The sequence below is a fragment of the Morone saxatilis genome, unplaced genomic scaffold (assembly GCF_004916995.1).
Source record: "Morone saxatilis isolate NCDOM2014 unplaced genomic scaffold, NCSU_SB_2.0 Contig19, whole genome shotgun sequence".
Classification (NCBI taxonomy): domain Eukaryota; kingdom Metazoa; phylum Chordata; class Actinopteri; family Moronidae; genus Morone; species Morone saxatilis.
The window spans coordinates 21,953,102-21,967,256 of record NW_023339751.1 but is presented as its reverse complement, the minus strand read 5'-3'; the positions used below and the strand labels follow the sequence as shown (position 1 = coordinate 21,967,256).

The 14,155-nt window shown below is 37.7% G+C and overlaps 1 protein-coding gene across 1 annotated transcript in view; it reads right to left on the bottom strand.

The window, feature by feature from the left end:
• LOC118329016 (pro-neuregulin-3, membrane-bound isoform) overlaps positions 1 to 14,155 on the bottom strand; it is a 345,808-nt gene that overhangs the window by 15,500 nt on the left and 316,153 nt on the right. The window contains exons 5-6 of the mRNA XM_035662948.1: positions 9,683 to 9,785; positions 4,825 to 4,951 (exon numbers count right to left, since the gene is read on the bottom strand). Coding sequence (XP_035518841.1) covers positions 4,825 to 4,951; positions 9,683 to 9,785 — 230 coding nt within the window. The remainder of the gene's footprint in view (positions 1 to 4,824; positions 4,952 to 9,682; positions 9,786 to 14,155) is intronic.

The following is a 14,155-nucleotide window of genomic DNA, read 5'->3' as shown; positions in this document are numbered from 1 at the left end:
CACACACACACACAGTACAACTGTAATCTGAGACCAAAGCTTAGCAGAGCAGGCTCAGGACAGTCTTGTTCATAATAGAGACAGAGCAGTTTCAATTATGCGGCAATGACAGACCGACTCTGTGGAAAACCTGTGGAATACATGATAGGGTGGTAAAACTGATAGACAGAGAAAGACCGGCTCAGTCAGAGCAGCTCTTTAGTTCACTGCTTAATCAAATACTTCCAACAAATGGCCCTGCGGTGCTAATCAGAAGTGCTCATTTCTTATAACGGGCCACTGTTGGGTAGTTCTGCTGCCTTCGTCATGACCTACCTGACTATATGTGGTGTTTATCTACATGTAAATGCACTTAAATGCAACAAAAAAGTAATAATCCCTTATTAAAATTAGATTAGAAAAATCAAATGGGGGATTTATTGTGGTGAAGACATGCAACAGAAATGTAATAGAGAGAAAGAAATTCAGCTTGCTGTGTGTGACACATAGTGTGAGTGCAAGCTCATAAAACACCACTGACCCTGTGCTTGTTACTCTGTGTTCAGAAATGTTGCTAATTGATTGCCTGCAGACAGAACTTGACGTGACTCTGGGTGCGTAGGCACAAAATAAACAAATACAATTCATTTGCATATAAGTTTCCCAAAGGCTCTTGTAGAAATGAAATAAATAAAACTAAATTTAAAAGCAATACACTAAAGATAAGGCTTGTTTTTCTCCACAATACAGTCAGTAAACAATAATCAGTAATTCATGAGTTAGTGCTAATAGAGCAATTAGCAAAATTAGAGTCAAAGGACCACTTTTAAATTGTTTTCTATTATGTTTTGATATAATGTGATTTTGAGAATGTGGTTTATTCAACTGTACATTATTGTATTCAAATATTTTATTCTTTATTTTCTTAGCAGAATCAATAATTAATATGGAAAATAATAAAATAATCATACATATGCAATATTAAACCTTGAGCTAGCATGAAGTGATATTGTGACAGATTACAGGCCAAAGTGACCCAAATCAGATATTTTTTCCATTATATGTGACGTGTCACATGGAATTTGATATTTTTAATTCTGATTTGGTCCACCTTCATATGTGGTCCATATCAGATTCAGGTGTGATTCTTTGCAATGTGACCTCAGTGTATTTATTACAACAGTCAAAAAACAACAACAACAAAAAAATAGATGTGAACAATAAATCAGGACGGAGTGCTGAGGCTGTTTTTTTAAAATATTAAAATATGTCTATTTCAGTGCAAGTCCCTGACTGGCTAGCATGTAGCACACACTTTCTAGTGTAACTGAGCCGTAGTGCTAATGCTAATTATTGCATGGTCTCAACTGAAACAGGTGGGAAATAACTGTCTCCCTCTCTTTTTATCTGGTAATTTAGTCAACAAATCTAGAAAAGTTCAAAGTAATTGCTGCGAATTGCTTGTCTCAGAAGTCGGTCGGTGTGCTGCAGAGGAGGTCAAGCCTTCTTTGCTGTGAAGCCCCAATTCTAACCTCTGAGCTACTGGGTTGCCCAGGTGAATGAGGCTACAGACTCACTCCTTAGGAGATGTCAGCCAAACACCACTTGTGTAGGTCTCCAGTGGCTGCAAACTATTCAACATAGAGTTGTAAAAAGATAACAACACATCACCTATAAAAATTATAGTTATTAAAAAGAGAAACTTGTAATCATTTGCAATTTCACCATCTGAGTTGCTGCAGGAGTGGCTCAATATATTATATATTATTTCTATGTATTACTGTTTAAATAAAGGGAACTTAAGCAATAACAAAGAGTCATAGATTTTTGCCTTGAGTTACAAATGCATTGAAGGCAGAGAGTGAACCTGTGGGTCATATTTTATGTTCTGATTTAAAGGAGGCATTAACATTTTGATATAATTTTTCTGAATCTTTAAGTTGACCCACTCCAACTGCCTAAGTCCACATCCATTATAAAGTCTCAAACTCTTAAAAAAAGCATAAAACCTGAACTGTGATTTCTCAAAAAATATGAAAAAGGTATCACAAAGCTGAAAAGAACTGATAAAGTGCAGTGACCCATTTAAAGTTGGAAGTTCCTAGCTGTAAGGAGAAAGGGAATGAGTTTAAAGAGCAGTAGGTTCCTTCCACTGACTTACATAAGAAAAGTAAGAAAAAAAAGATCTGAAAATCTGAAAAACATGAAAGTCAAAAGTAAAAGCAATAATGTCCTAAAAGTAAAACATCTGAATATTTGAACAGAAGTTCAAGCTAAAAGTCTGCACTGTGTGTAGAATATTGAATAATAAAGATCAAGGAGAACATAGGTGTGATTAGTCTTAGTACATAAAACCAATCAAATCAATAATTGATCTGTTTTCCTCTGGTGTGTCAGTTGTTAGGCTGATAAATATACATGAATCAATTTGCATGTACTATGTGCACAAATAACTATTAGTTTATTGGGCTACAGTTTGCATCCACACAAGTGAACTCTGTTACCATTACATTTAGGTTGAAATCAAAATGTAACATGATGTACTTCTTATAGGTGCGACAACACCAATGCAGTACTACGTTTTTGTAAATAAGTGCATCACTTTGATTAGAGCACTTTCAAGTTTATGGCATATAAGATCTAAATCAGTGTAGAAGGTTAGATTGCTGCCATTGCCTTGATCTATATGTAAGTTTGGGTGACCAGTTTGTTTGTCCTTGACAGAGCACTCAGCTTGAGGGTAATATGAGGAGGCATACCTGACATGCCGTCTTTGCAAACTACAGACTTTACAGATTACTTTCAAGCTTTGGTTAGCTCTGTCTCCAATCTTAGACATCTGAACCCTCTGTGAACCGATTCCCAAGATCCTCTGGCAAGAACACCCTTGTGTTTTAAAGTCTATTAGCTCAAGATTAAAGTCGACAGAGCCTCTGCAGTCCTGTTGCAATCAGACACTTTTACTTATTTTACCTGTGGATTCAAGTTAGACAATTCCTAACCCTTACTCCTACTCTGCCTCTGATTGGCTCTGAATGTTTATTCAAACCCTAATGATCTCGCTGCTCATGCCTAAACTTAACCAACCAAACCAAAAAAGAACACCAGCTAATCAGAGGCAGAGGGTGGGTCTTAGCAGAATGCCTGTGGGGAAGAAAATCTTGTGTTACGTGGGTGTTTAGGGTTATGTACCTATGCTCACCAGGAGGTAGCGGTTTACAATGAGAAGGGTACTCATGTGGACAGAAATCAGAAGTGCCAGTACTCAGTACAGGTGAATAATGTATTTATTTCACTAGGTCTGTAAGTACTTGAACAAAAGTCAACAAATGAGGCAGTTCCCCTTTCAAAATGACCCTGCCCATTACAAAAATGACTCAACATTTTTCTGATCTGTCGCCTCTATTTTAAAGGAATGGTTTTGGGGGAAATAGGCTTATTTGCTTTCTTGTCGAGACTAAGATGAGATCAATACCCTCTCCTATGTTGCTAAAGTAAATATGAGGCTATCGGCAGTTAGCTTAGATAGCATAATTTTCAATGCTGAACTATCATTTAGTTAGACTGTATAAAAGAAGTGGACAGAGGTTGCTTCCACAGAGACTTTCTCAGTCAGAACCACCCCTTGCTCCTCCCCAGCTCCACCCTCTTTTCTAAATATGGTCACTTCTGGGTCCAACAAAAAAAAGATGGTGACGGCAATAATGCCAAACTTGAGGCTTCAAAACAGTGGTCCAAAAACTGTCTATTATGCAGTATATAGGAATCACAGAAACTATTTGGACATGGTCTGGATAAGATAAGCAATTGCCTTCATGGTTGTAAAAATCAAGTGGTGAGTGTTGGTAGAAGACTGTCAGCTGAATCATGAACCGCCAGTGTGAACTGTAATTATCTCTACTGCAAATCTCACATACAAATCTTACATACAAAATAAACATTTCTGTGCTTCTCCTGCAAAGTGATTTATCCATCTTGTGTATATTAATGCATTTATGATGGATAGAGTCCCTGGTGTGTACAGTACATGTGCTTTGCTTCATTGCAAATTCAAATCATGCCTGCAGGAAACGTACAATTTATCCAATGAAGCTTCGTGTCAGACCTGTGTAGATTAGATAGGTAATTTATATGATAAACATGTACAAACTATTAAAGCTAATTTATGCCCAATAGTGCACAAATACATACATGAACTCCCCCAAGGCGATGGAAGATGTATATTTGACTGACATTCAAATTAAGGTAATGTTTTCCATGCCAGCTACTCCACGACGCACTTCTGGGAGAGATGTGATGACAGAGAGCGCTGAGAAGATGATGAATGACATCGCTATCCAGCACCGCGCTCCCAAACCACTGAACAATTGCTCACTCAAAGACCTGTGAGCCTGATGCAAGTGGCCAGGTGGAGATGGGTATACATACTGATTCATATGCAGCTAGAAACTGAAGGGGGGTGATGAATTTTATGATAGATTATAATACTCGGAGGTGTTCTATGTGTACGGCATATGTCTAATTTGTGATAATCTCTTCAGGGACACTGCTACCAGATAGAAAATGTTTGTTTTTGTTGAATTTTTTTGTTGTTTAATTGAGCAATAATCTAAGCAAATTTATGCTGATGGCAATTAATAGCATGAATTGAATGTTGACAAAAACTGAATTGATACAGGTTGGTTAATTTTTAAGACAAGTCTAAGTTTAAGCCAGTCTTAAAAGAATGAGAGCATGAGAACACCTTGATTTACACTCATGAATACTGTTTGTTTATGTCTTACACTAGGCAGCAAGACTTTGAAAGACCGTCAAGATGGAAAAAGTAAAAACAGCAGTAGTCACCTCATGCATTTGCAGGTTGGTATTGGGGGCCCTTATCTTGGCATCCAGGGCAGTATGGGAATTAGCAGTGTAGTTTTTCAAACTGCGACTCTCCTTCAGGTGGGCCTGAAGTTTCTCTCTGCGCCTCCTAAAGAGAAAGGAAAAAAAAGAGTCGATGTACAAGTGGAATTTATTTCAGGCGAGCTTTGACCAGCGTCAGCTGAATTACAGTGAATCCTGTGCAGGTCTGCAGGTTCTCAACACAACCAATCAGTATGTACTATATAGTATCTACTATATATGTCCATGATTATTGAATCGTCAAGTGGTGTTGCTGTTGCTGTAATGCTGGCTTTGAGTTGCTAAACTGTACACAAGTGTAAGGATAGCCCAAGTACATCAAAAGCCTTTAACTGTCCCCATTTTATTTTACTTAAGAGGCCACATTCATCCTTCTTTTATCACACAAGCTCTCCAAATAACTTCTAGTAAAACATGTTTTGAGTTCCTCAGTGTCATAATTGTGTTCTGAATTCAACATTCCCACTACGTCCCACCTATAACACCTCTTTTTTTGTTCCAATGAATTCAAAACAGGAGATTAGGGACAGTTGCACCACCGTTGTTTCAGAAAGGAATGACACCAATGTACAATTTCACTAATGTGGTGTTTAAGGTCCCGTGGTCCCTAACACCATTACCCTGATAGAACATTACAGAACATTCAGGCAGGCCAAAAAAAGACTTTACACTCAACCTGTTTCTAAAATATATATGCAGTTCTTAACTGCAGACCATTTTAAGGTCATCTTTTCTTTCCTAGTTCCCTGGCTCCAATAGTGATCCCAATAGTGATCCCAATAGTCCCGAAATGTGCAGCTCATTCTAGTTACAGCATTGTATTTCAAACTCAAAAAGCAAGCATAAAGGATAAAGCAATATAATTGTTCTAATGCAAATCTAAATTATACACAACTACATCCAAACACTAAATTTATGGGCTTTTATCCTGCTTTACTTTTCCAAATATACATAATATCGTGTGTCATTCTTGTAAAGGACACTGGGGTGTATCTATAGGAGTTCTGTTTGAAAAACAGAAGATAGAAAAAATGAGTGTGTCCTGTGAAAATTGCTTTCTATCAGCCTCAATGCCCTTGAGCACAGAGCAGAAGAAAGTGAGCTATTGACCGAAGGAACTTTCTGTTTGTACCTTGCCTTATTTCGTCTCTAAGCAGTAAGACTTAGAACAAACTAGTATTATAGTTTATATAATGTATTAATGTATATATATATATATATATATATATATACACACATACATATATATTCACATATATTTCACTTCTGATAAGATTTTTTGAGTCTGGACTGTGTTTTGGTTGAATCAGAATGCATTTGTAATATTTATTGCAAAGACACTGAAGGTCTGAAGTCATTGACCGGAAAACTAATTAGCTTGACCCTAATCTTGAATGGATGCAGACATGACTCAAAGCAAGAGGTCTAGAGATAATCATGTTAGAGGAAGTGAAATAATTAGACCTTTGCAGAGCAGAGAGTTCTAATCTGATTTCTGACATTCATCTTAAAGAAGCTGGTCTGGTTTACTTTTCTGTTCAGCATTACATGCTCTTAATTGTCACAATGTTAGTTACTCAAGTTATATGCACTAAGCCCTTTTATCATAACTTCATTCTGTTGTGCCAGAGGTATGCTCGTTATCATATACAGCCTTTACAGCTCCTGTCTCGATTATCTGCTGAATGACAGCGATGTAATGAAGTGTTTACCAACAGCCTTCTGGTAAGCTCCTATCATCTCCGCCTCACTTTAATTATATATTCTTAGAAGAAGGCTGCGACATTTGGTACACACCACTTTTGGAGAAGCGTTCACTTAATATGAAAGGTCCATTATCTCTTCTAAAGCCCTGACAACATGTGGTTGTTTATTTGATGCTTTTGAATGCAAAAGGGTATGCTTGCTCTTTATGATAGAAGCATATGCTTTTGCTGTGCAAAAGTGAAATGAGACTTGTTTGAATGATGCCATCAACTTTTTGTAACCAACCTACTTAGAAGCTACAGCTATTATTAATGTGTCTAAGAGACAGAGCTAATACCATTTTCTATTTAGCAGAAAACTCAATCTCACAGGTCATGTTGGTCAAAAATTGGTCAACACTTTCTATCATAGATTTATCATGCTGTCAGTACTTTAAACAGAGAGAGATCTTTGGTATCTTGACCCCTAAACCAGGGGTGGGCAACCTGCGGCTCTTTAGCCCCTTTCCAGTGGCTTTGAGGAATAATTATATGAAAATGAATAAGGTTTTTTGGGGGTGGATGTGAACCCTAAAGCACAACCTCATTGTTAATGTGTTGGAGAAGAGACAAAAATGAGAAAATGTGTCACTCTCCAAATACATACACACTGCAGGTTGCCCTTCAACGAGCAATGACGACAACATGAATTGAAGAATCAATTGTCTTCCATTTGGCTGTGTTTTGTGTGAGAAAACCTTTGACTGTATCTTTATTCAGGTTGCTCAGATTTGCATGAACACCTCCTGATGTATATGCATCTTCTCCATTGAACAAGCTAGTTCCCTGAGTCAATTACAGATTCTTTGAAAGCGCCTGTCCATCATGCCTTGATCCGATTATCTTGTTGTCAGGCTGCTCGCTCACTCACATCATTATATTACAGAGGGAAGCCTATGGAATTACAGTGCCATCTATCAAAGCCTACTCACGGGCTATATACCCCGAATGACACACTGCCGTTACATACCGGATGTTCGACCCATCCTATTGAGAATATAGAATCTCTTCAGGCAAGGCATGCCAAGTTCTTGCAGCCAGGAATGGATGTTGGCCATTCATATGCCAATTAATGTGCACACACAGAGCATGCACTGCAAAAATATGGAGATAAGGAGAGAGGGACAGGAAGGAGAGAGACAGTGCAGGAGCCACAAGAGCTGACCTTTGGGTTATAATGGGCTATGAATATGTGTGTGCACATAATGAGATTTACAAATTGTTGCAAATACTCGGTCTGGGATTTCGTTCAAGATGTTTGATGCCTCAACGTGTTCCTTCGGCCTTCACTAAATTAACAAAATGTCTCCTTGGGCATTTCTTCTGCCCACACCCAACTGGGCTTATTACCAAATACTTTAACATTTTACTTACTTTAGGACAGATTTTGCCATGAATATTATCGTCAAAGTAATTTTGAAAGTTTGAAAATCATTGGAGCAACTTTCAGTTCAAATGAAAACTGATGGTTGGGATGAAATTAAATGTCACTGTAGCTAATGTACCTGTCAATATATTCATGAGAAAATTCCATATGTCACATTTGTGCATGGCTGGAAAAATGGAATCCAAGAGCTGGGTGAAAATGCCCAGTTACAGTCCTTGAACTTTATGTGTGTGTATGTGCCTTGCTTGTGTCAAAGTCTATTTGCATACCGATTTGTGTTACCCCTTACCTTAACCTATCCATCCAACCTTAGCCCTAACCCAAACCAGTCCTCTCTGTGACACTAATCCTATCCATGAACAGGATAGGACAGGAACAAGTATTTAAAGGGGAAACAGACCCTGACCTCAGCCAGGCTGAGAAAACATGTTTATGTTGTTCACTATCTTTATTTATGTGTTGATAGAATTGTATATATAATATTGTTTTGACCTAGTGTTTTATTTGATAGCTTAATAAAGGTAATAAGATACTAATACAATACACTTTTTTTCAAATTTAGCAAATATTTCCTCGCGGTTCGCTAGCTCTGTCTGCGCTGACAAAAAAACATGGAAGTTTCACACATCCCTGGCTAACTCTGTTAGCTTCGCAGCAGCAACTTTAGCATATTATATCGTATCGTATGCCTTAACACTGCTCTGTCTTCTGTGCAACTCAGCTTCAACAGTATTCAGTACGTCTGCTCCAACCTTCACCTACTCTTAAACACTAATAAAAAAAAATCTATGCTGTTCAACAGGAATGTACCTCAAGTCGCCTGCCCCCTCAAAATCTCCTCCTTGGGTGGATCAGAACTCAAATTCATATCTTCATAATTCCGATTTCTACCAAGCTTTTGTAACAGTAACCACAATTTGTGTTCTAGTAAATTAATTACTTTGGACACACCTAAAGTCAGTACATCCTTTGGCTGCCACTCTTTCCACTCTGCTGCTCCCAGGACTGGAACCAGCTGCAAATGTCACTAAAACTGCACACCCTTATTACATTATCTTCCTTTAATAAATCAGTACATGCGTTAGTTTCTGATCACTGCACTTGTTTTTAAATCTACTTCTCTTGTTCAGGTCATGTAAATGAGAATTGGTTCCCAATTGACTTATTTGGTTAAATAAAAGTGAAAAAATAAATAAATAAATCGAATCATATTGTATATAGAAAAAGAAATAAAAACCTTGGATACTACTATATTTTTGTGCATTTATTCCAGTGTTTCTACAGTATCACATATCCCACCTTTATAGTTTTTATTGTTTATATAGAGGAGGATTCCGGTTTATTACAACTAGGGTCTTGGGATTTTTGTTTTTATTGATCATCATTTGTATTGCTTATGATAGACAACATTTGGATCTGGAAAAATGGTGACACAGGTGAAAGAGACAAAAATTATTATTATTATTTGGAAAAATTAGCATACCTGAAATGTCAGTAGTAATTCATTGTTGCATGGTGTGTGCACAGTACAGTTGATCAAAACGTTTACTTAGTTTGTTAGGGGTTTACAACTGATATGATTGATCACCACATTGCCCTTACCAATTTACATATGAACTGGGGGTTGTATGTATATCTATATGCATGTTTTTTTTTATCTTCTCACTTGTTGCGGCAGTAGAGGGCCATACACAGGGTTCCCAGGAGACTGATTGCCATGGCGATGGATGTGATTGACAGCACCTGTCTCTTGTACACCTCTTTGCTCTCTGTAAGGAAACAAAAACAGAGGAAGGAGCCACATTAATGTTTGAACACAATCCTCAGGAATAAAGTCATAGATCACTTACATATCTATCAGCATGTGTGTATGGGAGACCTAGGAGAAGAAAAAGATGTGCGATTTGTAAATCAGTGCGAGTGTGTATATTTGCCGAGATCCCACAGCCAATATTCATAGAGCTGGAGTTAATACTAAATTAATACTATAGAGTAATCTCATCATGACACAGAATTAAACATGGTTTTGAGGTTTGTAGTTAACAACTTTTAATTTCTAATATTGTTGTTTGCAGCACCCAAACAGCCATTTCAAATCATCAAACAACCAGTTGCAGTGCAACAGCTCTCTGGGGCTGCTTGTATCTGCCTTGCAGATTCTTTCCTGTATAAGTGTAATTACTTTTGTGATAAATAAACTAAATAAAACTGCAATAAAATAACAACTCAAAACCCATTTACAATACACCAACACCTATTTACAATTCTCCAGCAACACCTTCTATTCTTAAGTTACCACACAGCCTTTCATCTTATTTTATCAGCTCTACCACATCAAGTAATGGTCCAATAGACGCCGACTGCTTTTGAAATGGATGCCACATGTAATGGAGCTTGAATACATGGAGACAAGAAGAGTTATGGCATGGACAGACGCCATTAGTGGAGAAAAATGGAAGCTGTCTTGTTTGCTACGAACAAGTAAATCATAGTTGCCTTCAGATACATTAATAGGCGATCAATCAGGTTTTATTTAGCAGGGCTCAGACCTTGGAAAAGCACGAAGATGACACAAGGTGTTGGGTTTTTACATTGAGGTGATTGAGACAAATTTTTACTGCGGATGGGTTTGAATGGCCACTTTAGTACAAAAAAGATTAAGTTCTTTACAGCTGCCTTTTCAGTGCATACGCTCAGAGAATCACTGCTGAGAGCTGCAGAATACAACCACAACCTTCTTAGCAACAGAGCAACACCGCTGCAGCCACTGCATCTTGCTCAAGGGCATCCTGACAGCCAGCAATGAGAGAGTGTTACTAATTCATGACCACATCAAGATTTTCAAACCTACCTGGGAATTCAAACCAGGGATCTCTCAGCACAAGCTTACTGCTATAGCCTTTAAGCTACTGATGCCCACACAGATATTGCATAACCAATCATACATGCAGTATGTCATACATAATCCCTGAAACAACTGATGTCATGTCTATTAGTGCATTGTCAGGGCATCCTTTCCTCTCTTCTTTGTCTCTATTTATCTCCCTCCATTGATGTCTCAGTTGTTGGGCCAGTGTTGTTTTGATGCCGTTAATCAGCCTGAGTCATCACATTGGCTCATTGGCTATAATTACATCATTAGAGGGAGCTGGGGGCTGTCCTACGGGAGCACACTGAGGTCGGTTGCAGGGAAGGCAGAAAGACAGAGAGGCAGAGCAGGAAGGACAGACAGAGAACAGGATGGGGGAATATAAAAAAGAGACATAAGGAGAAATGATATAGGGAGGTGCAGAGAAGAGGCAATATGTTGAAGAAATGCAATGATCTCTCTTTTTCTCTACTGATACAGATTTCTGTTATGTTAATTCAGGGTATTGGCTGATACTGAACACTGATCTGATCCTACTTACAATCTTTGATCCAACACTGGAAGGTCTAATACTGAAACATATACAGTGTGTACACATGCATTTTATATATTCTGATGCTTACATCATGCAGCATATTACATTTTCTTTTAGTAAATTCCTTTCTTAATTTAATACCTGCATACCTTACTAACTCCAGCTATCCAATTCCATAAAGTTGGGGGACTCACAAAGTAAGAATAAAGAAAAAAAAAAGTCACTATTAAAGCATTAGAGGCCAATATATCTCAATTTTAATTTAGTGTGAATTGATCAAGCCCCAAAAATATTTCGCACAATGCAACCAATAACATCTTTTTATTAGACAATTCCTGCCTGATAAATGCCTACGCTTTTCAAACTTCACGCCCCCAGGTGTTTTAGAACCCCAAGTCAAGATGACCCCAACCCACCAGGGTTAATTTCTCCGACTTAGAGAAATCTCAGAGTAACAATATACAACTGTTTAGCATCATGTTCATTTTTGAGCAGAATTAACTTCATCCATTTACTAGCTTTTTCTAGAACTTTTCGTTTCCATTAGAGCATTTCTCAGTCTTCACAGATAACAAAAATAATGTATTTTCTATCATCTGTTGCAGTCTCTGAAATTCTACTTAGGTCACATGAGCACTAGGATTGGGTACCGACCACAGTACTTTTAAAGAGTGAGAGGGTAAGTTACTATAGAGAGAAATAGAGAGAGCTAGACTAACGTTATATCCTCTCTGCAGGTTGCTGAAGTCACAGTGAGTCAGGGCACACAGACTTTGTAATGCAAAATGCAAAGCTGGCCAGAGCAACATCCAACCTGGTCAAACACAAAATATATTGAAAAGCTGAAGAGTGTAATATTACAGAGATACCCTGAAGGAAAAATCCCCCACGGTAGCCTGTTACCACGCCTGCAGCCAGCGGCGAAGTTTAAATCTCCACATCGAAACTTTAACAACTTCATCAACATCTTCAGGTCATTAATTAGTTGGATAACCAGGCTTTTTTTTATTTTGAGGTTGGCAAGTGTGCTGATCAACAATACTTCTTTATAGCTGTCCATGATTATTGACTTAACATGATTATTATGATTATTATATATGTGAGATTTTTTTTGTATGTCTGAAACCATAGTATGAAACCAATGGTATTTGAAATGCATACTATTGATTCTATACATACTATTCACAGGGGAACTATTAGAGTAAGCAAGCACTGCAGTAGTGAGATAATTTTGGACTTAAATTACATTTTGGTTATTATAGAGAGAGTTAAGTACTGAAAAAATGTAGTGTTGGGAGCTGATGCCAAATTCCAGGTACTGGTACTGGTTCTAATGTGAAAATAAACTACAAATAAACTACAAAAAAGACACTGCTTTTTGTGATTTAATAATAATTTCAACCTAATACCGACAAAGAAACAGCACTCAATGGAAATGTTTCATGTCTGGCTGACACCCTATTTGTCTGATAACAGTATCAGCAGTTATAACGACTCAGTCTATCAGAGGAGACTGACGTTTCAAGAAAAATGACAGCATCAATTGTTTCAGCAAACGCCCAATAGTTACATCTTCCAAGTCCTCTTGACATGGGAGACTGCAGTGTGCTTTCTACTTCCTATTGACAGTCAATGTACATGACTTTTAACCATGACCAAATGATGCATACTGCTGATAGGGATGCCTCTGTGTGGCTGTGGAGGACAGTTACAGACAATTAATTTTGTTATTTAATTTGGCAGGTTTGTATCAGAGTGGTGCTCTAGTTTAGGCGGGAAGGTCATGGAGGAATAGGTTTGAGGAGAGTAGAAATAGAAAGTTTCCATCCACATTTTCTTTAAGTGCAATTTTGATTCATGCCAGAAAAGAAAAAAAAAACACTTCTCAAAAGTGTTTTTATGGTTTGCTGAGGTGGAAAAGATGCTACCTTGACACTATAAACAAAAGGTGGCAGAAATGGACCAAAAAGATGGAAGACAGGGACAAACATTGAAACTGTAACTTGGGATGACTTCACCCTGCCCTGTCTGCAATACTAATCTGAATGAGATTTTACATTGGTATACAAATATATGTGTAAGTTCAAAACACAGACACATAAAAATAAGTTTATAATACTAAGTTAGAGGGGAAAAGTTCAATATATCACACACAATCAGACTTACATGTTATGCATGCAGCATGCTTGGTGTGAGGACAATCATAAATATGTTGCTAAGGTCAAGAAGTACTTCAACTTCCCTCCTACCCTCCTACGTCCTTGTTTGGACACACCTACTGTATGCACAAACACACTCTCTTGATGTGAATAAATCATACGGCTCGAGAGAGGAAAAGCATGTTCATGTTCCATCTGTGGGGCCGTGAGGTCACATCTTCTATTTATTTCCACTTCAAGTGTTCTGCCCTGCAGAGCCCTGCTGGTTGCTTATTTACAGCAACATAATAGAAAAAACATGATTAATATTTTACACTAAAGGTGGTAGCAGCAGCGCTATAGAGGTTCTGCTGTGACCTTTTTGTACATATACATTCAGAGTGTGTTTACAGCAGCCATTGTATCCATACAGGTGAGGTGGGAAGAAGTGGTAAAATATCTTGCCTTATATACAACAGAGATTAAAACTTTTAGCCTTCATTACCTGTAATATGCTATTTATGTTATTTGTTTGCGTTTTTTTATATTGTTAACAACGACAAAGATGTGTAAGTGTATTTCTCTGGGCTAGAACAT